Here is a 24,290-nt window from a genome sequence, read left to right as displayed (position 1 = left end):
GTGTTTATTTTAAATACAAACATAAATTAGTTACGGGAGGCAAGATTACCAACATTTCTATTTAATTTGAACTTCAACAAGAGATCAGTAATACAATAATTAGAACGTATACATGTATATATGCATGTGGGAATTTTGTAGCAAGTGGACAGAATCTTCTGATACAGCTTCATTCTTGTTCAACTTCATAGTTTACACAAAGGTTTGTACAGTTAAGGTGATTAACATCAGTTTACATCACAGAATGAACAAAATGGTCTAAATGTATGATACAAGTGTACTATGAAAAAACTAAAACAAAGCAGTTAACAGGTACATGAAACCAAGCATTGCTTATTTACATCACAACAACTTTTCATCCACCTAAAAACATCATCAAGCAATTAATAGCTTGATTTAACACTAACAAAGAATCACCAAGTAAAAACTGATGAAAAAAAAAATATTTATGTCATAAACCCATTTTATTTTGCCACATATGTTTCCTTCCAAACCTTTTTTATTACATGGTACAGTAAAAGTAGACAAATAAGTTGGTTTCTTGTCAGATAATCAGAGTATTTACAAATATTTAGTATGGCTTAATTGATCAAAGACTCATTAAAAGTATTTAAGTTTAGCTTCTGATAGCTAGGATCATTTACACATTGAGGAGTCTTCAATCCTAAAAAAGTCCAGTTGTTAGATCTTAGAGGCACAAACAGTTTCCACTGTGCCTGAAATTAAAAGCAAATATTGTATGTTCCCTCTATGTAAAAGCTGCAAAATATCAAAAAATACATTTGATTTGAATTTAGATGGAGGTTTCATGCTTTCAAACACTAATCCATAAATTAGTATATTTCTGTAGCTATGTGGATAATTCGGTGCTGGTTAAAGACGTGATTGTGGTCCTGCTCACTCTGTAGGACATGCTGTTGCTGCTGTGACCCAAGTTCAGCAGCAGTTTTTTTAAATGGGTTTTGAATTTAACTCCTGCAAACACATAAAACACGGGGTTGAGGCAGCAATGCGAAAAGGCAAGAAGTCGGGTGATGTAGAAGGCATATTCCATGTTTATGTGTTTTTCACAAGCTGCTTTTATTTCAGAATCATCAAATGCAGTTGGTGGGTTCCCATATGCCAATGACCTTAGAAAAATGACAACATTATAAGGTCCCCACCCAAAGAAGAAGACAACCATAAGAATGAAAATTAGTTTGACAGTTTTGTTTCTTCTTCTTCGGGCAGTCGGACGCAGCAACCTGTACATGATCTGAGAATAGCAAAACAGGAACACATAGGCTGTTAGGACAAAGAGAGCATTTTGTTCATAGATTCCCAACTTTGAAGAAAAGGAGTCTTCATATCCACAATATTTCTTGAATGTTTGACTTGAACTGTCATCTTTTACTTTGATGTAGATGAAGACAGGACTGGCTGCCAAGATACTAACAACCCAAATGATGAAACTTGTTAAAATCCCAGAAGGGCCTGTAGTGGATACAATGCTAGATAGAGGATTTATGACAGCTATATAGCGGTGAATTGTCATCAGGATGAGGAATAATCCACTGCTGTAGAAGCCAACATAGAAAATAAAGTTGACGACTTGGCATGCAGGCTCTCCTAATGTCCATCCATACATGTAGTAGTAAGCCCAAAAGGGCAGCCCTAAAGTGAAGAAGAGATCTGACACAGCCAAGTTCAGGATAAGTGTATTGGTGATGGATTTGATATTCTCGTACTTGAACAGAATTACAAGAACAAGAATGTTGCCAAAAAGACTGAATAATATTACGAAAGAGAAAAAAGACACAGTCAACGTGACTCCAAATTGAATCACACTTGTCTGGTTGCAGTTTTGATCCTCATAATCACCAGTGTAATAATCAAAAGGGCTTTCAGTTTCGCTCTCCATGGAGTTTTCAAATGTGGCCATCTTTCCCCAGCAGGTAAGGAGTCTAAATACACAAAAAACTTTGTTAGATAATTAAAATTAGATTTTCCTTTTAATTTGTACAGTTGTCATTTTCATTTGCTTGTTTGTTTCTATGTAAACTAGTATGTGTAACTAACTTTCTCCCACTAACATCTGAATCTCTCCTGTGTACTAAGTAAGAACTGGACTATGCTTCTGCACGGTAGAGGTGAGATCTGGATGTTTTTTTTCTGCACTATTATCTATGTTGGAGTAAACAAATTAGAGAGAGGCTAATGTTTTTTTTCTTATCCTTTTAGTTTCTTTTTGCTTTGAGATTAAAATCAGTGTGAAACACAAACAAGAAATTTGACTCTCATTTCAAGCCCTGACAGTGCGTAGAAATTAAGTATTATCTAAACTTAAATGATAGGGCTTTGTAAATGGCTGTGTGTAGAAAAGCAAAATATTATAATGTAATCTCTATTACATTGACTTTATGTAGTTTTGCTCAGTATTTGGGTGGAAGTGTGAAAATTAAACTGGCTACTGTCATATCTCATGAGTTAGGTAGTTACACAAGTCAGAACCAAGAACTGTTTTACTGCTGAAACATAGTTTACATATTTAACATATTTGGCTGAATACATTTTATTTATATGGAAAAGTAATGCAGTGGATAAAAATCAGGTTTTTCATTTTTCAAAATTTTCAGGACAACTTGAATTTTGCTCGCTGACACCTAAAGTATTGCATTTAAAATGCATAAAAATGTAACCCTAAATCTTACAAATATATATATATAAAAGGAAAAAAAAAACATAAATAATATAAAGAAACATACTGCACCTGCACAATGATGCAAAGGAGGGTTGGGATCAAAAGCAGTGGAGAACTGGGCAGTAGGTCGCACCTTAAGTAGAAATCAAAGAGGAACAGAAACAACACATTTTCTTTGTAACCTGTATGATCATCATATTAGAATAGAAAAAATAAGATTTCCAGTAGTTAGTTTGTAGTTTCCAGAACTGCTGTGTATTTTACTGGGACATAAGTATTTTTAATAGAGCACTGATGAAAAACAGGGTTATATATTACTTTTCATCAGCCTATAAAAACCTATTATTATTATTATTATTATTATTATTATTATTATTATTATTATTATTATTATTATTATTATTATTATTATTATTATTATTATTATTATTATTGTTGTTGTTGTTGTTGTTGTTGTTATATTTCAATTATTCGGACTTCCGTAGTCATTTATTTAATTCTGTGTTTTTGCCAAATGACACATATAGCTTCTCTTTTTCAACTTTATGTGTATTCTAATGATTCAATAAATAAATAAATAATGTTCTGCTGTCATGTATGCCTCTCAGCCAAACTACAATTGCATTGAGCTGATTGGTCAATCAGTCTGTCAGTCATTTTTGAGCCCGCCTCCAAAGCCAGCAAGGTTTTGTTTTGGCTGAATCAACAAGAAACTAGACGTTACGGACAGCTATACTTATCGGGTATGAATTTGATATTGTTATATTTTTATTGAGAAGGCGTCTTTTCAGTCATTTTAGTTAAACTAACGACACAAATTAGCGAAATGTATATAAAATCAAAGCAGGAAGTTGATAGCTTGGAGCAGGTGCATGCTCAGACACAGCTCTGACTAGTCGATGTTTATGTTGCGTTTCAAACCTGTTTATTAGTGTTATCAGGCATTATTAATGATTTCAAATCATGTTGAATTGTGTATCCGTGTTCGACACATGGTGAGATTCGGTCAGCTGCCGTCGTTGTTTCTCTGCCTCTCAACAGCAAGAGGACTTTGCTAACTTTGCTCAGCTACAGCATCCCAATCCACATAAATCTATGATGGTTGTTTAATTTGTAGTGAACAAACTGAATGTCAGAGATGACATCCAGATATTATTTCGAGTGGGAAATGATTACATTAATTCGCACTGTGAGCCGCAATAAAGTAGCCTGAATATGTTTTTTGTGATTCCTTATAAAGTCCCTGTCTGCCAGCCTTATCCCCTCACAATGGCCTCCTCTTCATCGGTTGGAGATAAACAGCTGCAGAGGATAATCAGAGATTTACACGGTAATTAATATATTCACACATATATTACAAATACGACTGTTTTTATATAATTTCAATTGAACAAAATACGTCATCCCTCAGAAAAATACAAAACTAGATTAAAGTCATTGCCAGAAATGTATATTCAAAACATTTTAATCAAATACAAGCATATAGACAAATTCATATTAAGTTGAGTAAGTTTCTATCCAGTTGTAATATAATATTACAATTAGCTGTTTCTAACCAGTGACATTGACACCAGAGGACATTGTTATGTGGTGTTTAATTTTGGTAGGTTTTTGCATGGCATCTTTGTGGATTGAGCTTGTTTCCTTCAGATGACACATCAGGTTGAGTAAGCATCTCTAATATGGTTTCATGTTCCTTGATATATTCGTACATGTACATGTATGAATGTATACATTTATACAAGAAGACTAGAACAAAACAGTAGTACTGGCAGATTAGTATTATTATTAATGGGTTACAAAAGCAAATTTAGTCCATTGCCGTTGTCAAAGTAAAATCTAAGTGATTGTTGTGTTGCAGGTTTTCCCAGTTGAACAATGTATTGGCTTATAGCATGTGGATCAAGTAATGTATTGCTTAAAGTTTGAAGAATAGGGTTTTTGTTGAAGACGGAGCAATCAATTGGTCAAAGATCAGTAATGGGCATTTCAGACACAGAAAAATATTTTTTTCTGCTTGATTATTCAGTTCATTATTACTGAAACTTTTCACCTGTTCTAATTCACACCTGGATAAACCAACAACAACATGAGCTTAAATCCCTTTTTTATGCTGATAAAGTCAAACAGAGGCTAGAAACGTATTGCTTTGCTGCATAATTGGAGATCATTTTAAATTTTGCTTTCTTTTGGATTTACTTGTGTGTTTATTAAAGAAACCTGCAGCAGGTTGTCTGTAGTGATACTGAAAATAAAAAAAAAATAGAATTGGCTGATTTTTTTATCTTGAAATCTAGACTTATTTTTATTGATATATGGTAATTATGCTCTTACTGTTTTAACACAGATGCCGTGATGGAGTTGACTAAAGAACACAAGGAGTGTAATGAACCTATAACAGATGACAGTGCTAATCTGCACAAGTTCTTCTATAAGCTTGAATACCTTTTGCAGGTATGGTGTTTCTACCACAATATAGCACATATTGATTTGTTTCAAGTTTCTCTATTAAATGAATAATTAAAAGACAAAGAAAAAAAACTACAAAATCTGGAGACTCCTAAACCCAGAGAACCAGACATTGTTGTAATTTTTATAAAGTGACCCTGATGAGTTTTTCAGGACTTTTAATTATTCTGAGATATAATATACATTATTTGGGTTGTACTTTTCAGTATTCATGATTACGTGATATGTTTATTTAATGCCAACAAAATTACAGTATATGATGTTGAAGAATAGAAGTGGAAAAAGGATATACATGGATTGACTTGATATAAACAGAATTTAAGTGTCCTGTTTGATAATCCATGTCACACTGAGGACATTTTAACGTGCTACTGTTTGTGTGACTCAGTTTGACCAGAAAGAGAAGACAACCTTTCTTGGCCAAAGAAAAGACTACTGGGATTACTTTTGTGACTGCCTGATTAAGATCAAAGGAGCTAACGATGGCATCCGTTTTGTTAAATCCATCCCTGAGGTAATCCTACCATGTAACACACACGTACGTACATGCACATCCACACAATGTGCCCCTGTCCTGCCATGGGATGCATCACATGTGCTCGTCCCGTTACACAGTGACTGTTTAATCATGTAGGTAATCCTCTGTTAGCCAGGAGGACTAGAAGATACTGCTAATTGCTGCAACTCACATCTTCCAGGGTTTTTTTCTGCAATTTCTTCCTTTCTCATATTTTGTGCTTGGAAGTCACAGTGGTGAGCTTTAAGATTGGCATTACACTATGGTTTTTGATTTTTTTTTTTTTTTTTTACAGTATTTAAATTATTCATTGTTTGACAAAAAAAACTGATTTATTTTTAGAAAAATTTTGTTTAAAAAATTTAAGGTGTAGATTTGTTTTTGCCATTTGCCTTTAGGTTTTGGCGACCTAAGGTAAAAATGTTTTTCTTAGAGGTGTGCTGCTGCTGAATTAACAACCTACAAAATCTCTTAATCATTTACTTAATCCTTTGGCTAAAGACATATTGTGGAATGTGTATGTTTTTTTCTGGTAGGTTGAGTTTGCAGCTTTAATAACTCAGCTCAATATCGTTATTGCCTTTCTTTAATAAACAGTTTGGAACTTTGATGTATATTAATTGTCAGGATTATGATGCAATTGCTTTCATGAGTTTTTTACTTTGCCTTATGCTTGTTGCCATTTGTTGAAACTGCTGCTGATGCTTAAAAGAAGTTATGCGTCATTCCAATTTAAACCTTCTAAAATGCTTGTTTTGTCCACATTACTTGCTAAAATATTCAGTTTAATTCAATCTGTGGCACAAGGAGAAACATCAAGTCATAATATGTTAAAAGTTGTTACCACATTGCATGTATTGTTTATTTAGTACAATTTAACATATGCATTTTGATCAGATAATATTAGGGCAATTGTCACATAAAAATTCAGTTTGGTGTATTATCAAAACACATAAATATTAATTAGAGGTCTGCATGGGTCAGTGTGTTATTTTCTTCACTGAAGCTAAATACTTTGATCTGTGATTACTAATAAATTCTTGTGGGCTTTTTGTGTTCTTACTTCAGCTTCACTTTTTGATTGTGAACTCTGAACAAGTCCAAGAACTCCAGCTGGTGTCCGTCTGCTAGATTGTTGTATCTGTCGTCTTACTTAAAATCCTTCCATCTGCTAATGTTTTTAGAGTCTATTATTCAACATAGAATGCATGTTTACTTCTGTGTACTATATGACTAAAAGATAAATTATTTTATGAGCAAATTTACAAGGGAACTATTTCTGGAGTTGATCAGTTAAAGTTCAGACAATAAAGCAAATAATTCCCGGTTGGAATTCTATGTTTTATAGATGTTGGATGCATCTCAAATACAGCAAAAAATGTAAAGTCTTTAATCTGGTGACAGTTTTTTATGGGCTATTTTCCCTTTGTTTAAATTTTCATCAAATACAAAATCTCATTTATTGATATTAACCAAAAGGATGTAAAGTGTTAAAAAATCTAGGTACAGTGCCTTGTTACAGTTTTCGTTGCTCTTGAATGTAATATTCTGCCAGATTACAACCACAACTTTAGTGTTTCATTTGGATTTGATACATAAATATAAAATAGTGCATAAATGTAATGTAGACGCAAAGGATACATGCTTTCTATTGTTTTAGAGATGCATTTATTGCATCCAGATTTCCTAAAGTACTTGCTTGAGAGTTGGGTTGAACTTTTGGGCCTGGTCTAAACTCTGGCAGCAACTGCAATTTATTTTCGAGGTTCAATGCAAAATAGCTCAGGTTCTGTCTTAAACTTCTCCTTAACTTCTTCCCTGTCCTGTCTGCTGTGTTTCTTGGTTGTGTATCTGTGGTTGCATAATAAAATGCATGTTTTTATTTTCTCAGTTGAAGACATCACTGGGAAAAGGACGAGCCTTCATCCGCTATTCCCTTGTCCACCAGCGTCTTGCAGACACTCTGCAGCAGTGTTTCATTAATCAGAAGGTTACAAGGTCAGATAAGTCTTACTGCTGTTTATCGCCGTGTGCCTGTTGTTACTTTGTTTTGTTTTTCTCCATTAAGCATTAGGGCACACTACGTTCATTCTCAGGAACTGTTTAGTTTCCATTCCCGATTTTACGTTTTGTTTCTGTTTTTTATGGCAACACAACCTTAACCTTAGACTCCTGGTATACATTTTCAGTTCCTGGCTTCCTTTAATCTTGAAGTTGTTTTACTAACATTTGACCTTTTAATCAACTGGGTGGTAATCTTTTGAGGAGGATTTTTGTTGCACTGTTACACCTTTTTATGCGACTTTCTTATGTGTTTGCATTTTAGTTGAAAGAAATGCCTATTAAGTAAAAAAGGAATTCAGAATTCCTTTTGTAGGAAAAATGGCAAAACATGAAACACAGCATATGCAGCCATCAATGTTTGTTCCTGTTTCCTGAAGCAGTGAAACTAGAATTTTACTGCAATGAACTTCTCTTTTAAATGTTTTTGACAATAGCAAGGTACTTCAACAGCTTCTCATTTTATCTACAAGAGCCTAGTAGCTCTACATAACATTTATTTAACTTTAATTTATCTTTACACCATAATATCCTCAGGATGCCACTAAAACCACAAGTGTCATTGGTGTGATCCTTAGAACAGATTGAAAACCACATGTGTAAAGAAAGTATTTCTAAAATTTCTATTTTTACTTTGCTTTTTTTTGCCACCATCATTTGAATGAGGATATTTTTCATATCTCTATGTTTTTGATGTTTGCCTGTCATACAAGCCCTGTTTTCATGTGTCCCAGTGACAGGTCACTTTCATTCAATTTGCTTTGTTTGTTTTTCTAGCTGAGTAGCATAAAGCATGTTGCTTTGCTAGGAATGATAACATCATTTTGGTACTAGAAAGTAATTGTGTGCACCTACATATTACTTCACTTATCTTCGTACATGTCCTGGTAATGCAGTGACTGGTATTATGCCCGGAGTCCCTTCCTCAAGTCCTACATCACAGCTGAAATAATCAACGACCTTTATGAGCTGAACCAGATCCAATTTGACGTGGCTGCCAGGGGTTACGACCTTGATGCAGATTGGCCTTCCTTTGCAAGGTATTGCTTAAATCTGCATTTACATACATTACATTTGTTTGGTGAAGCTTTTATTGCTAGAAACTAGTAGTAAAAGCTTCATGAAGGAAAAGCAAAATATGTTTGCTGACCTTGAGTTTATAAATACTTCTATATTGTTAGTTTAAGATATTTAAAAAGAATCATTACAGTTAACTGTGCAAGACCTGGAAGTATTGGAAAATTGCATTTTACTTTATTGGAACAAATGAAAACTCTTGGTGAATTACAGACTATTTCACCAGTATTTTACAGTACAACAAAATTTTCCAAATCCACGTGTCTCATGTTGTCTGAGTGCTCACATTGTACTTAAGCTCTGATCTTTGTTTCTCTTGTTTGCACCTTTTGTTGAACTATTTCAACAAAAGTTGTCTACAATCTACAAAAATCTACAAAAATTTAGTAGTCATTGATAAGCTTTTAAAATGGTTATATTTTGCTTTACAATGTTGTTAATGCTAAGATATAGTTAAGGGCAAACAAAGCTAAAACCTGTGAGATGGATTCACCAGATTCAAAAGATTCACAAACATTTTCTTTGTATATGTTTCTTCTAATGGCTATTATACAGAAAAAAAATCTGTCCGCATTTGCTAGGTAATTTCTGCTTTTACATTTTCATAAGCGGTTGACAACAAGTTTTCGGTTCTGATTGTTGTTTCTTGTATACAACTTGAACAGCTCTTGATGGTATTTGTGATTTGGTGGTTAAACCGAAATTGTGTAATTGTAGTGCAGTTAAGGAAGTTTTCCTATTGGCTTCCACCCCATGCTAATTTTGAAAACAAGCAGCTGTTCAAATTCCATTTAATTTCTTCTGCAAGAAACTGAATCAGTGTGATGACTTAGGTTAACCTAATACACCAGTTATTTTTGTTTTATATCTGCTTTACACTTACACTGCCAAATGAAAATAATGTTCCATCATCACCTATTTAATTGGATTAACAATTCAAGAAATATGATGCTCTAGAATCCAGAGGTGAAATTCTTTTGATCACTGCATCCATTGCTTTGCATTGCACTTGTGTAGAAAACAGAAACAGTAGGCTCATTTCCACTGTGATGGTACGAAAAAATGACATTAATACAATATTCTTTTCTCTGAAATAACTCGTCAGTTTTCTACAAGTTAGTGGACACATACAAATTACCTATCTTTGCAGTTGAAATACTGTACACTTTTTTGGTCACTAAAAAATTCCAATTTAGGACATGGAGTACTTTGTATTTGAAATATGTATTAAAGGTCACTTGGCTGGTGATTTATTTAGAAGTGTATTTAAGACAAAGTGTTAGATTTTGCTTATCTTTCTAAAAGTAATCTTCAGTGTTTTTTTCCTCTTATGTGAAGGAGAACCTTAGGAGGTGCTTCACAAAGTCTCTTGTGGAAGCCTCCAAGTCGCTGTTCCAGCATCAGCAGTCTGGTCGGCAGTAATTCACATTCCCAGGTATTTAATTTAGTTTCAAATTAAAAAACAAACTGGAATCAAATATCTAGTCAAATATGACCCTTTTTTTTACAGCATTTAACAAGAGATTTTTTTTCTCCATTTCAATGTACTGAGTAGGTGCATGAGTGCCTTCAGGTCCCAGACATAAGTCACAGTCTACTTGGAGAACTTGGAGATTTGGGAGAACATTCTTCCTGCAACATTGCTGAAAATCTGCGCATTGAACTTGACCAATCTGAGCTCAGACAGCAGCAGCTTCTGGTACATGTGCAGGAGTTGAGCAAGGAGGCTGCTGAGCTGAAAGGTGTCGTCAAAGACCTTCAAGGTCAGTTAAAGGCTCAGACGTCTGGCAATTCAGCATCGGTCCTTGCCAGGTGTAACTCAGAAACCGGTAATGAAGACAATCTGAATCAGGACCAGAGTCAGAAGGATTTACAAGAGAGACTCAAAGCACCCGAGAGCAAAAACATGGAGCTCCTTTCTAAATTGGACGAGTCTCTTAATGAAAGGGGACAACAAACAGACAGCTACTGTGACACAACCTGGAAAATCCAAGAACTCTTAGAAAGACTAAAGACTGCAGAGGAGGAGAGGTTAGAGGCAAAAAAGGAGACAGAGGAAACAGCCAGACACTCTGAACTTTTGTCTCAGGATCTGAAACTCAGGGAAGAAAAGTTGAGGAATACCGAGGAGAAGCTTGATGAAGTCAAAGCCAGAGCACATGTTGAACGAGAGGAGGCTCTTGCTCGGCTGGAAGAACTACAGAGTGCAGTTGGTCGAATTCAGGGGGCGCTAACTTTGAAAGAGAAAGAGACTGGAAACTTAAGAGCGCAGCTGCAGGATGTGCAAGCCTCTCTGGAGAGCCGGGAGCGCCAGGCAGAGGAACTGCGAAAAAGGTTGCAAGAAGAGGTAGAACAAAGATGTGGTATGAGCTATGAGGAACTGGAGGGTCAGATGTTGGAGTTAAGGAAAACTCTAAAAACTAGAGAAAAAGATCTAGCTGCTCACTCAGAAAGAATAAAACATTTGGAGGAACAGTTAGAGAAGCTAAATGCTGATGCAGAGTCTTTGTGCCTCCAAACTGATGATAGTAATTCTGTCTGTAGTGATACTGAAAATCATGTGGACCACAAAAACCAATGCAATCATCTAATGGAAATAAACAGAGAGCTTCTCCAGACAGTAAGGAGGACTGAGGCAAATGTTTCAGAGTTGACTGCAACCAGGGCTGCCCTGCTGGACCAGCTGGCTGCTTTAAAAGCCTCTGAGAAGCAGTTGAAGGCTAGAGTAGAAGCTGCAACGATGACTGTGGAAGACAGGGAGAAGAAGCTTTTAGATGAAAACCTGCAACTTGAAGAGACTCTTCAAAAGATGTTACTCCAGAATGATGAGTTAGATGCTCAAATGAAAAAGTTACAGCAGGAAAATGTAGAGCTTTTAAATTCTTATTCCTCAATGAAGAGGCAATTAACCACAACTCAACAGAAGCTGGACTTTGTCAATGCAAAAGCTGACATGGTGGCAAAGGACCTTACTGGGTCCCAAAGAGGCCAAGCGGAGTTGCTTGAAAAACTCCATGAAGCCGAGGCCAACCTGAGAGCCCAGACTGTGAGCTGTTCCCTCCTCCAGGCTCGAGTAGGCGAGCTGGAGAGAGGGACCTTGCACCATGAAAAAGGAGCAGCGGAATACAATGAAAAAGAACAAAAGCTTCAAGATGAGCATCAAGCTTCCTCGTTGGACACCAAAGAGGCCCCAGTCAGGCTGGTCATCGCTGAGGCCCAGTTGGAGCTCAACCAAAAGGAGGTGACCAGGCTCCAAGAAGAGGTGGTGGAGCTCAGGGCGCAGCTGCTGGCGGCAAACGAGGACAAGTTGAAGGCTCAGGCTCAGCAAGAGGTGACGGCGGCCTCCAGAGAGGATCTACGCATTTTATCAGATCAGCTGAAGGCGCAGGTGGAGGAGCTGAACCGGCGGCATGTGGATGAGATTCTGAGATCTCGAGAGCGTGAAGAGGCTCTCATGCGGGAGCGTGATGTGGAGGCACAGGCCCGTGTGGGGCTGGCTGCGGAAGTAACGGCCTCTAGAGAGGAGCTGGACAGACTGAAGCTGCGCTGTGAAGCGTTGCGTCTGGAAAACAGTGACTCACAGGAGGCCCTTCACAGAGCTAACACAGAAATGGCAGAACTTGGCGTGCACGTCTGCATGCTGACTGCTCAAAACGAGGAGGCTCGACTGCGCTGGGAAGGCCTGTCGTCACGACTACAGGACCTGGAGGAGGCAGCGGCTCAAGATGCGGAGAGGCTCAACGCCTGCATGGAGCAACTGCGTCAGGAGAACCAAGAGCTCTGCTCTCAACTCCGTGACAAAGAGGATCTGTTGTTGCTCAGGCAGAAACTCCAGACGGAGCTGAGCGAAGCCCAGCAGGAGGCAGAGACTGGACAGAAGACGAGTCAGGAAGAGATTCAGGCCCTACGGCTCCAGCTCAGCAGTCAAATCACGGGCCATGAAAACCAGATCCAGGTCAGACACTATTAGTGACATGCATTAGGGACTTTCTCTTGTTTCTTCTGTGTTTGAGTATAATTTCATCCATAGATAAACCAGAAATACATTTTGAAGGTCCATAATTGGTGCTGAGTAGAATATCCAATTGAATCACTGTGGAAGTTGAAATGCGCAAGAAGCAAGGAAGTATTTAAAATACTTCTCTAAAAAGTAGTTTGAGGTTATTGGATAGTTTCATATCTTCAACATATTTTGCAGCATCTAAATCCCTGCAAGACTCTGTCTGACAAGTCCTATTAGATTATTTATCCAGTGATGTTCTTGTTGGACTAAGAATGTTCCGTTGCCATCTGCGAAACATTAACTTTTCTTCCTAAATCTGTTTGCAGTGTTTCTAAAAAAAACAAAGGCGGTTTTAACTGTTCAATAATTCTACCGACTGAATATTAAAAAAATACGCAAACAAACTCTACCTGGCAGATTAGACGTAGATGTAACGTGTCACGTTTTGTCTACAACCAATATATTTTAGTGTGCTGTCTGCTAGAATGCATGCAAACCAGTAAACAACTGAGAGATGGAAGGAAAAGGAAACATGTTTCAAAACTGAAGTCTAATGTTGTTTGCATTTGTATTCATCCTTTCACTATAATACTGTAGCACTTGAAAACTGAAAATATCAGAGACTCTAGCCATCCAGTCTGAACGAGTCAAAGCTATTGAGCAAAAAAGAATGGGCAAAAAATTCCGGCAAAAGGTGGTTCTGAAAAGTGCTGCATAGGTTTTTTTAGTGTATGTATTTAGTAATTTATTTTTTTCACCTGTTTGGAATTAATATTCAAATTAAAATCTACATACATTTTGTCTGTACTGCTTTACTAAATGGAAATTCTTCTTTATTAGTTATACTTTCAACTCTCTTAAGAAAATTGATGTTTAACATTTTGTAATTTTGAACACATTTTTTCACCAATTTTATTCTCCTCCAGAGGGTGAATGATGAGTTGGAAGATGTGAAGCTACAACTAGTTAACAGAGAGGAGAAAACAGTCCGACTGGAGAACAAACTCAAGCAGCTGGAGGTCAGTTGTGCTTTAAGGTTGACTCTTATTTTGCAGAAATCTGTTGAATTATTATGCGTTTCATAAAACCAAGAAAAGATTTCTGAATGGTTCACACCTCAAGAAACAACAGAGACACTACCATGCAAAACTAATGTTTATATGAGGAAATGAAATTTACTACCTGTTTACGCCACAAGCTTTAGAAAATAATACCGTAACAAAATTACTCGCAGTAAATTCCAGTTGCTTCGTGTAAATTGGCAGTTGTAGTAATCATGATGTCACGGCTACAAGCGTTACTCATAAAACACAGACTTTATGCTTCATCTTGCCGTTCTGGACGCAGGCGGAGAATCAAAGATGTTGCCAACAGATCGGGGAGAAAAACATCCAGATGGCCAAATCAGACAATCTCATCCTGCAGAAAGAAGATGAGATAATCCATCTGAAAGAAAATTTATCAAGGTGCGATGTTGTATTCCCCAACACACATTCTAAGCCACTTCGAAGCTCTTTTAATTAAACTTTTCTAATTATGTAAATTTTTAATCCAGAGCTTTTGTATGATTTTTTTTTTCTTTTTTAATTTAAGCTAAATATTACATTTAAGTGAAAACTGTTTGAGCTGAGGTTCGCCTTGCATGCGTGCTGGTTGCAGGTCTGAGGAGAGCCTGGCTGCAGCTCAGCGGGCCTGTCAGGAGATGGCTGAAAATCTACGGCGGGTCAAACAGGACAAACAGAGCTTTGATTTAAAGACCACCGCTGAACTCGATGATCTTTATCGTACCAAAATCAATTTAGAGGAAAGACTTGTGGAGCTTATCAGGTATAGGAAATCATTTAGTCTAATCTTTCCTCATGTTCAGTGACATTTTCTTGATTTACTGTTGTTTGTCTTCCGTTCATTTTCATTTGCATCCATGTAACATGTAAATAACTTGAAGGGCTGTTATAAATGCAGTGTGTTATGTTTTATTTTGTTTAGAGAAAAAGATGCACTGTGGCAGAAGTCTGATGCCCTGGAGTTTGAGCAGAAGCTCCGTGATGAGGAGAATGAAAGGGATGTCAACTACTGTTTGGGTTGTCACACTCAGTTCAGCTGGTGGCTGCGCAAATACAACTGCAGGTCAGATGTACATCTGAGAACTAAACACCAACTATCATCACTTTTGACAATTAAAGTCACCATCCTATAATGCTATGCAAAAGTATTCATAACTCAATGAGCTGTATTAACATTTTGTCATGCTACAAGCACACATTTCAGTATTTTTCAGTGGGATTTTTTGTGATAGAACACATAATATAGTATGTGGTGATAATAGAAGATAGATGCAGGTCAAAATTGAAAGAAAATTCATTAAAAGAGGCTGACTTACGTCTGGGGTTGTTGTTCACTTTCTCTGGACAACGACTACATGAAACTATCCATGGAGTTACATGGCTATACATCAGAATATTTTTGTATAATCCAAAGATTTGGGATCTTATTCAGATCTAAATCCAGTTGAGAAACTATGGCTTGAAAAATGTTGGTCACAGATGTTCATGCATATCACACTTTTCAAGATTTCAAGTTGGGTTACTATTTTTCCACTTCACAATTTTGAATTGATTTTTATTTTTTATTTTTATTTTCTTTCACATGGCAATTGTTAAACCGTAACCTGAGAACAAGAGGGAAAGGGCCTAGAGGTGTATGAATACTTCTACAAAGCATTGTGCTTTTCACATCACAAGAGATGAATATTTAATTGTGTTTGTTTCCATCAAGCAATCCACAATTTTCACTGTTTGCAACACTTCAGTTTGTTCTGGAAGAGAACTTCACTCTAATTTTCACCTCTTGCCGCAAAAACCAAGTTATGATAACTTAAACCTGAACCGATGTCAAACGAGCTCTGCAGAAATCCGCTGCTGTTTTTATTTCTGTATTTCACTTCTCTTATAAACTTAATCTGTCTCATAACATGTTGTATCGCAACATGCTGGTCAGTTCTAATGACGTGTTGTGTTATGTCCTATTTCTGCAAATGATCACAAGAATCTGACATTATTTAAGAAAAACAACAAACTTTACTGATTAATTTGAGATATCAGTCTGATTGTTCGGCTATGCTTATAAGTCAGAGACTATTGTGACTGAAAAAAAACAAACATATTTTTTCTGTTGTTATAAAGAAAAAGGAAACATGCAATTTTGAAAATTGAGTCTTTCATAAACTTGACTTTTAATGCATAAATAGCGTAACCCTGTGATAAAAACTGCTTGTGTTTAATTTTTGAAGGTAACTATTCCAAATAATGTTCAGTTTTTCATGTACTACTGCCTTTATAGTAAAATGCAACCATATTTTTCTTACATTTTATTTTACATTTTAAACCAACCACGGCTGTCGCCCATACTGCTTCACACCATCTTTATATTTGTATTTCCAGGCTGTGTGGGCGTCCCTTCTGCTACTATTGCTGCAGCAACGCAGTGAGCACCCAGCAGGGCGGCAACAGAGAGCGCTGCTGTGCTGACTGTTACAACCAGCACAGTGCAGTGGTTGAGCGCCACCCACAGGTGGAGGTCACTCACAACGCACCGGGGTCTCCGTTCAGCCGCTTGCTGCAGACTGGCCGATCTATGGCTGGCGTTGCAGGTGAAACATGATTTCACACAGTCACACTGTCTAAGGTTGTTGCTGTAGGTTTACATTTTGATAATATGCACAATTTATGAACAGTGTAATAGTAAAAACATGATGATTATGTTTTTAGGAGGAGATGAAGGTGAAAAGCCAGATGACGGTGTTTTTGACATCATCACAGAAGAGGAAGTCAGCGGAGTTTATGACAATGACTCTTTTACCACTGCCTGCTCTCCTGGACACGGCCAGCAGGAGGCAGCACAACTGTAACTATCCTAGATGTAACAAGCACACAGACAAAAGAAATTATGAATACTAGTGAATATTTAATATGTAAAGAAAAATACATTTTACATTTACATGTGTATGGTACCTGGGGCCTCACTCTCCTTCAATTAAACTATTTGAGATAAAATTTAGATTAAGTTGTGTTGCAAAAGACACAGATGAAAGCAAAGAACATTAACTGGGTTATATATTTAAGATATTCTCTGCTTGAACATCTTGAATGTTTAATTTGTCAACCTTCATCCAATTTTATCTCGAGAATAGATGGTGGTTTTTTGATGTTGCATTGGCAACGCTGCTGCTCTTGTTGACCCATGCTTCCTGATCCATTAGATGACGTACTGTTTTTCTACAGTACTGTGAAATGTAATGCCTGCTTTCAATAGATCTGGACATAAAGAACTGCATCTTGTCCATTCTGAAATATATAGATATTATTTTGAATTTATTAAACCAGGAAAGATGCATGGAAATTTGATACAAGTCTGCCCTGAAAACAATTCAATAAAATTGTAATTATATTTATATAGTTTGTTAAAACTTTCTATATGCCCTAGTACGTTCTCTGGCATTTAATTAAAAAGAACTTTAGGTCATAGGAATAATATTATTGAAAAAGTTTTGAAATCATAAACTTTTGATAACTTCACACTGGTTACCAGCAAATACCTAGTTAAAAAGCTAAACCGAACCTCCGTGACTGATAGATGAACCTTAATGTGTCATCTTGTTTGTATTAATTTATTTGAAATAGTTCTACACTACAGAAATGTTCATAAAGTGTGTGTGTGTGTATTTTTTTCAATGTGGTTCAGAAACAACAGTGGCAACACAGGAGACTTTCCATCAGAGGATGCCGAGGACGTCAGCACCGCCGTACAGGATGCAGAGATCTGCCTGCTGAAGTCTGGGGAACTAACGTAAGTTTCGCTTGAAGTGAAAGTTACCCAGGAAAACCAAGAGTGAAGTAAAATATATTTACCGTGCCACAAGGTGTTAGCTTTTCTCTTGAAAGGGAAGAGGCAGAAATGTTTTCTTTAAATGAAAATAACCTCTGAAGCGGGAAGTGAAAACCTACACTGTGTTCCATGGACATAGGAAAGAATATTTGTTTGGGTTCCAGCAGGTTTAGTTTGTGGTAAATACAAAAAAAACTAAAATCTTGGAGTCAGGACTTTCTACCATATCCAGAAGCTGTTGATCCATGTGCTAAATCCTTCTACTGACACTTAATATTTATTTTTATTTTTACTCCTGAGAAACATTATTTGACTTGGGCTGCCTTTTTTGGTTTGTGACCTTTGCAGCCAATCTCCTTGAATGAAATTGGTTGCAACATCTTTGAAAACTAAAGCTTTGTAGGTAATGCAATATACTTGGGAATGATTTTTAAAGCAATTTGTGTTCCTGAGTGTTTCCTCTTCTTTTCTCTTATCTCACGTTTCCCACCATTTTATTTTTTTGTTGTGGGCATTGAAGGCAGGGAAAATCTTCCCAACAGTGTTAAGATTTTTATGGCATCCAAAACTTTGACATTCTACCAAATTTTGCATCAAAAACATGCCCTGCAACTGCGATATTTCCCACATTAACTTTGCTGTCCAATAGAAATGCACTACAACAACTTTATTGTGCCGATAGATTGTACTCAGGTTCTGACTCCAAGTTCATGTAGGAACTGAAAGCCACTGACCTTTAGGCTGTAAGAAAACCACTTTATCACTAAGGTCCTTACTTTCATATTTTTTCACAATTTAAATAACTTTAAACGTCAATATATTTTATTGAGATTAATGTCTTGCACACAAAGTAGTTTAGGATTGTGTACTGGAAAAAATGACATGTTTTCCATAAAAATTCTGAAAACAAATGAACACAGCAGGCAAGTTGAGTGTATTTTTGTGGAGAATTGGAGAAGTCTAATTATTATGACTTAAAATTGATGTTCACAAACTCCATGCATTTTGGCATAGCTTGAGGTATTTTGAAAATAAAAAGGGTAAACAATTTAGTCTCTAGGTGTGAAACCCTGGTGGGGACTTGCAGCTCTAATTGCAGTGAAAGGTTATTCTGCCAATTAGTGGTTATCATATTTTTGTGGCAGCAATGAGTGCAGGATTTTTTTTCTTCATAAGTTTATTTTCAAAAAAATCAATCCAAAATGTGGTTTGGTGTGTTTGCTATGCTTTATCTTTGGGAACTGGTTGTGTGTGTATGTCTGTAGGCTCTCTGTCCGCCTAACTGTGGACGACATCTCAGGATTTGGGGAAAGCTCTCGGGAGCTCTTCATCAAGTCGAGCTGTTACAGCATCATCCCCGTTACTATGACTTCTGCTGGACCCACCGTGTCCTGGACCTTCACCTCGGAACCAAAGAGCATCTCTTTCAGTGTGGTTTATAGGGAGACCGCAGAGACTCCGCTGGAGCAGGCCAAGGTAATACTGACTGATTGTTCTAAAATACACATTGCATGAAAGTGCAAGTGTAATTTTAAAATATTTCTGTGATGTTCAGAAATTGTTTTAGCTTTTCAGACATAACTTTTACGGTATTGTTTTTCTCTCAGCACACTTGTGGTACAGACACACTGTAATCACGGCATATAAGACATGTTGCTGAAAAGTGTTTCTGTCAGCAGTTCAAAATGAGAACAAAATATGGCTCTAAATGATTATTCTGCTTCAGGCTAGCTGCAGCAACTGTTTGCTATTAGAGAAACATGCAAAGCAGTTTACAGTGACAACAGATGGTAAAGGGCACCAGTTGTTACAGATTTAAACAAAGCAAAATGTCAGCTGTGAGATGGAAAGACTACAACAGGCATAAAGTTTTCCAAGTCCCTCAGGAAAATGATCGTCTATATAATGACAACAACTCTGGTCCTTAGCTCCATTACAAAATGCCTGCCTTTAAGTAAGAGTAAATTAGGTTTGTATTTGCAATGAATTGGTAAGCAGGTATTTCTTCCATTGTAATGCTTTACATTTACTCATACAGCTACTTGTCTGGAATCAATACGGATCAAACACCACTACAAAATTATCTGGAAAGGCAGGGTTGCCAAAACTCATTAGTATTTTAAACACTATTATATGTTGCCCTTAAGTTTCTTCTTCTATTGAGTCTTTAAAAAACCAACAATATGTGAACTTCTGTGTGAATTAACTTCTCAGTGTCTTTTTGATAGGTTTTAATTCCTCTGACTCGCTGTAATTCCCACAAAGAGACGATACAGGGGGAGCTCAAAGTCAGGAACCCAGGAGAATACACGCTCATCTTTGACAACTCTTTCTCCAGGTCAGTCTTAGTAACTTATTCGGGTGCTGGTCAGTTCACCTCTTCACTGTGTTGTGCTTTAAAATCTTGTGCACTTGGTTCCTGACCTTTTAGTAAATACAAAATAGTGTAGTTTGAGATTTCGCAGTGACTGTGTGTCACCTCCTAGTCAGTTTTGTCTTCTCATCTAATGGATGTTTTGTATTTCAAGTGTTTAGCACAAAGATGTAAGAATGTGTTAGGTTTCCACTGTTTTTTTTGTTTTTTTTTTGACTCAGTTTAATGTTTCAAATCTTGAAACAAATTTTAATGTCAAAGATAATCAGAATGAATAGAAAACGTAGGAAAGGATTAAATGGAATTACATCAGTAAATAAATTGGGGTGCAAAATAATGAAGAAGTGAATTTCCCAGTAGCCATTTTATCCACCCCCTCCTGTTCATCCCCCACTCTAAACATCCCTTTTGCTAATTAGGTTCATTTCGAAGAAAGTGCTGTATCAGCTGAGTCTTTCCAAACCCGTTGTCTGCGATTAATCTGGCCTTCTCTGATTGGGACAAAGGAGAACGGATGCCGATGTGACTTTCTGTGTCAAGATGTTTACGTTCACGCGGATTGTTTCAAGGTAAAACGGTCTGACTCTTCAGCTGCGGAGCAGCCTCAGTGAAAGGTTGTGGCATTTAAAAAGTGTCTCTCAGTTTTGCACACGAGGCGTTGAACGTCAGATGAGGTCTTATCAAAGAACAAAAGCTGCAAACAACTCACAAGAACTGTTCTGCTCTGCAGAATGTTACTGATATTAATAGTGTGTTGACAAACCTAGATTAAATGTAGCAATGAGGATTTTCATAGGCAGCTTTGCAGAAGTAAAACTGTAGTTTGGTTTATTATGAGGTTAAGTTGGTTTTGATTTCACTCGTATTGTAGAAGAAGTTCGGTGGTAAATTAAGTATGTTCTCTACACTTGGATAAATGGGTTTTATAGGCTACAATTCTGCCACAGTACTTGTAGTGTTGTAACAGTTATGTTTTATGTGTTTAGGAAAAAAATTAAAGTAAAAAAACAGGAGTAAATCAGTCTGTTACTGTCAAATTTTCATCAGGGTTTCAACAGGGTCTTAAATCCTAAAATAAACTCTAATGTTCAAAACATCAAGGTTTATTGTTTTCATCAAGGTTTATTGTTTTTTTATTATTATTATTCAAGAATAAAAAAAAACCAGCATTCTTTTGTTGTAATTTTGGCTGGGCAAATGTGGCATTTTTACACTTCATTTTTACATTTGTGAAATAGCCTTTGTTCTCCTAAAAGTGACTTACAGTTTTCTTTAGTGGAGGAAATGCTCTTGGTAATAATCCTGCTCTCTTATCATAAAAAAATATCTGTTTAAAAAAGGGTTTGGCTTCTTATTATTCAGTTGTCACCTAAAATGTTTCAAAACTAGCATTTTCTAAACTTTGCAGTATATTCTATATTGAATGGAGCTAAAAGGGACTTGAGCCACAGGCCAGGGCTAAAATAATACAAACTTAAGTGGATAACGTTACATTTACTTTCATCGGGTTTTCAATAAGTTTGATAAAACCTATTGTATAGGTAAACTAAGGTTTAAATAAAATTTAACTAGCTGCCTTAAAATGTCCTAAATGGTTAAAAACCTGTTTAAAACCCAGTGAACATTGTTACCAAACAAACAGTAGAAATATGTAGCAGATCTTATAACATCTTTTTATTATAAGATGAAAAGTAGTTAAATGCTTTCGTGTAAACTACTTCTAATAGTGTAAACTACTAGAAGTAGTAGTTTACATGAAAACTACTAAAGTTTTTATGTAACTTTACATGAAAACTACATGTAAAGTTGACTGAAAAAGGAAGGTCACGTTTGTTACCCAAATTTTTATTAGTGGCTATCTGTTAAAGCCTAATTAACGTTTACTTTATTAGTCTCTTTAAATGACTCTTTGAGTTAAGCTTTGGGTCTTTAATGATCTCTGAAACATACAAACAAATTTAATCTACCTGTTTTGTTTGTTTTATTTCTCAAGAGATACTTGAACGATGGAAGAATATATGCTTTAAAAAAGCAATTATTGCATTTTTCTTAAATTTACATAAATGGTTTTCTTTGATTTTGAATGATTTTATCTTAAAATTACTTATTATGTGTGACCATATACTAACCAACCATGTTTGAAATGAAAATAGTTTAACGCAAGTTGGGATTTATGTTAATTTTATGTTTTATTTTGCCCTGGGTAGAACTTTCAGATAGATATTTAATCTTTAGATTAATAACTGTTCAATAGCAGAACATTTAAAAAGTTCATCCCACAGACTGAAACCCATTTAATGTTGTGGGGAAAAAAAGTGAATGTTTAAACAATTATGCAAATATTATGTTTTAACTGACAAATGTATGTTGCCAAATATTCATTTTATATTTTACTCATGCTAAATGGGATCTTCTATGTGAAGAAGTTACAGAAGGACTGCTGTGTAATGCACTTTTAAAACGACTGAATGGCCTGCATCCCTTGAGTCATTGTGCCAGTAGATAAATGTGTTTTTTCTTCTCGTTTTATCTGTGAATGTGTTTGCATTGTCTTCTACTGGATATTTGACGTGGGAGCTTTAAATTTCGGATTTTACTTGCAAATGTTCAGATGTTTTATTAAAATACAATTTACATGAAACACGTTTAAAACTAAAATGTTGAACGGTTTTGTTTAATAAATAGGATCTGTGTGAAAATTTGTATCTGCTCGTCATTTTTTGTCTGTGATCCTATTGTGTTGTAACTGTTTTCAAAGAAAAGAGCCAAAACGATCAGTAAATAATGCTTTTAAATTTGAATGTGCTCACTAGCAACTTTTGCACTTGAAAACTTTATGCAGGGTTTGTAATACTTTGTTCTGCTTACTGTTGTAAATATTTGTATTTTGTAAGCATTGTTAGCTATTTTATATTATTAAAATTGTATGTGAGGCACAGAAATAGATGACAGACAATTGGGATTTTCTTTACATTTTTGTCTTGTAGTTCAATTTAGCTTGCATGCTATTTACAGTTAGTTTGGCTTAAAGTTATTTAGACCAATTTAACTATGAAACCTTTTTGTTTTACCATTTGGCTTAAACATTTCTTCTTATGCCAGAACTTTGGACATTCATATTTTTAATATGAATGTCCAAATTCATGTTTTTTTGTATGAAACATACTTTGAGATGCCATAAATTGAATATGGATGACCTCCACCTACTTGCGGATAAGTATTTGGAAACTCACCTATCCATGGATTTTCTTGTGGAACAATGCTCCAGATTATTCATAAAAAATGCAACAACCAGTAACCTGCACCTAGAACTTTAAGTTTAGCAATAATCAGATAAAAAATGAGTGACATGCTTTATTCATAAATTTTAAATCTTGTTTTGCTGCCAAACAGGAATTTGTAAGCAAAAGTCTGAGCTATCTCAGACTTTATCATGCTACACAATGCAGACTCTCCATTTGCACTCACGCAGATTCACTCACCACAGCATTGTTGACGCTTCCAATAAAAGCTCAATCAAACCCATTTTTAAAATAATTCAGCTAGTAATCATGAGAGCACTTGGGGCAGTCATTGATCTCAGAGTACTGTTATGTAATCAAGTATGCCACTAGAACTACAGTCTTCATTTTAGCAAACAATGTGTAAACAAAGAGTGGATTATAAATGATTCACATACTTCTTAGATCTAACAGGACTTGATGTTTTATGAAATGTGCTTTATTTCTTCACAAAGGTCTATGTCAAAATATATTCGGTTGCATAAGAAGCTGTGACTGTTCTTACTTAATCAAGTTTGAAATCCTTAACCTAAGCTCTGTGTGGCACAGTTAATGTTTTGTTGGAAGAATCACTGAACATGCTTATGCATGCTTGACGCTTTATTTTTCTCAGCATTCCAGAGTGAATTGGGTCTGTCTACAAGCAGAAGGTAGCACTCTGTCAGAAAGACTGTGTCAAAGAGGCCTCTCTGTTTCTCAAGGTTAATGATATAATTGTAAATCATGTCACATCCACCCCTCCCTGACCCCACCGCCGCCTCCCTTCTCTGTTTCTCTCCTCCTGACTGCTGTCTTCACTGAATCTGTGATTTGTACCTTTGCTTTGCACATGTATGAACCTGTTAGCTAATAAATATGTGTGAGTGCGTGAACTGCATTGTAATGTTGGTAGGTATAGACTCGTATAGTTGTATTCTGATCACAGATGGAAACATCTACATGTG

General features: G+C 36.1%; 2 protein-coding genes across 2 annotated transcripts; one reads left to right on the top strand and one right to left on the bottom strand.

The window, feature by feature from the left end:
• Nucleotides 1-45: 45 nt before the first annotated feature.
• On the bottom strand, nt 46-2,772 carry LOC122841078 (chemokine XC receptor 1-like). The gene is made up of 2 exons (XM_044134051.1): nt 2,750-2,772; nt 46-1,943 (listed from the first exon to the last, which is right to left on the bottom strand). The coding sequence occupies exon 2, from the start codon at nt 1,919-1,921 to the stop codon at nt 851-853; it is 1,071 nt and encodes a 356-aa protein (XP_043989986.1). The 5' UTR covers nt 1,922-1,943; nt 2,750-2,772; the 3' UTR covers nt 46-850.
• A 544-nt stretch (nt 2,773-3,316) lies between these two features.
• LOC122841077 (FYVE and coiled-coil domain-containing protein 1-like) lies at nt 3,317-22,764 on the top strand. The gene is made up of 18 exons (XM_044134050.1): nt 3,317-3,423; nt 3,921-4,010; nt 5,028-5,134; nt 5,538-5,663; nt 7,558-7,664; nt 8,624-8,767; nt 10,143-10,239; nt 10,360-12,759; nt 13,734-13,826; nt 14,155-14,273; nt 14,467-14,634; nt 14,794-14,934; nt 16,248-16,456; nt 16,575-16,710; nt 17,548-17,652; nt 18,957-19,167; nt 19,920-20,029; nt 20,485-22,764. Exons 2-18 carry the CDS (start codon nt 3,950-3,952, stop codon nt 20,543-20,545), a joined length of 4,395 nt encoding a protein of 1,464 aa, XP_043989985.1. The 5' UTR covers nt 3,317-3,423; nt 3,921-3,949; the 3' UTR covers nt 20,546-22,764.
• Nucleotides 22,765-24,290: the final 1,526 nt, after the last annotated feature.

Source organism: Gambusia affinis, linkage group LG12 (assembly GCF_019740435.1).
Source record: "Gambusia affinis linkage group LG12, SWU_Gaff_1.0, whole genome shotgun sequence".
NCBI lineage: Eukaryota > Metazoa > Chordata > Actinopteri > Cyprinodontiformes > Poeciliidae > Gambusia > Gambusia affinis.
This window is presented reverse-complemented; position numbering and strand designations above follow the sequence as displayed.

Bases quoted from the DNA above. Each gene is read 5' to 3' on its own strand.
- LOC122841078 (XM_044134051.1), bottom strand. From the start codon at position 1,921: ATGGCCACATTTGAAAACTCCATGGAGAGCGAAACTGAAAGCCCTTTT.
- LOC122841077 (XM_044134050.1), top strand. From the start codon at position 3,950: ATGGCCTCCTCTTCATCGGTTGGAGATAAACAGCTGCAGAGGATAATC. The intron at 4,011-5,027 runs GTAATTAATATA...GTTTTAACACAG, and splicing joins GATAATCAGAGATTTACACG to ATGCCGTGATGGAGTTGACT. The intron at 20,030-20,484 runs GTCAGTCTTAGT...TTTGCTAATTAG, and splicing joins TTTGACAACTCTTTCTCCAG to GTTCATTTCGAAGAAAGTGC.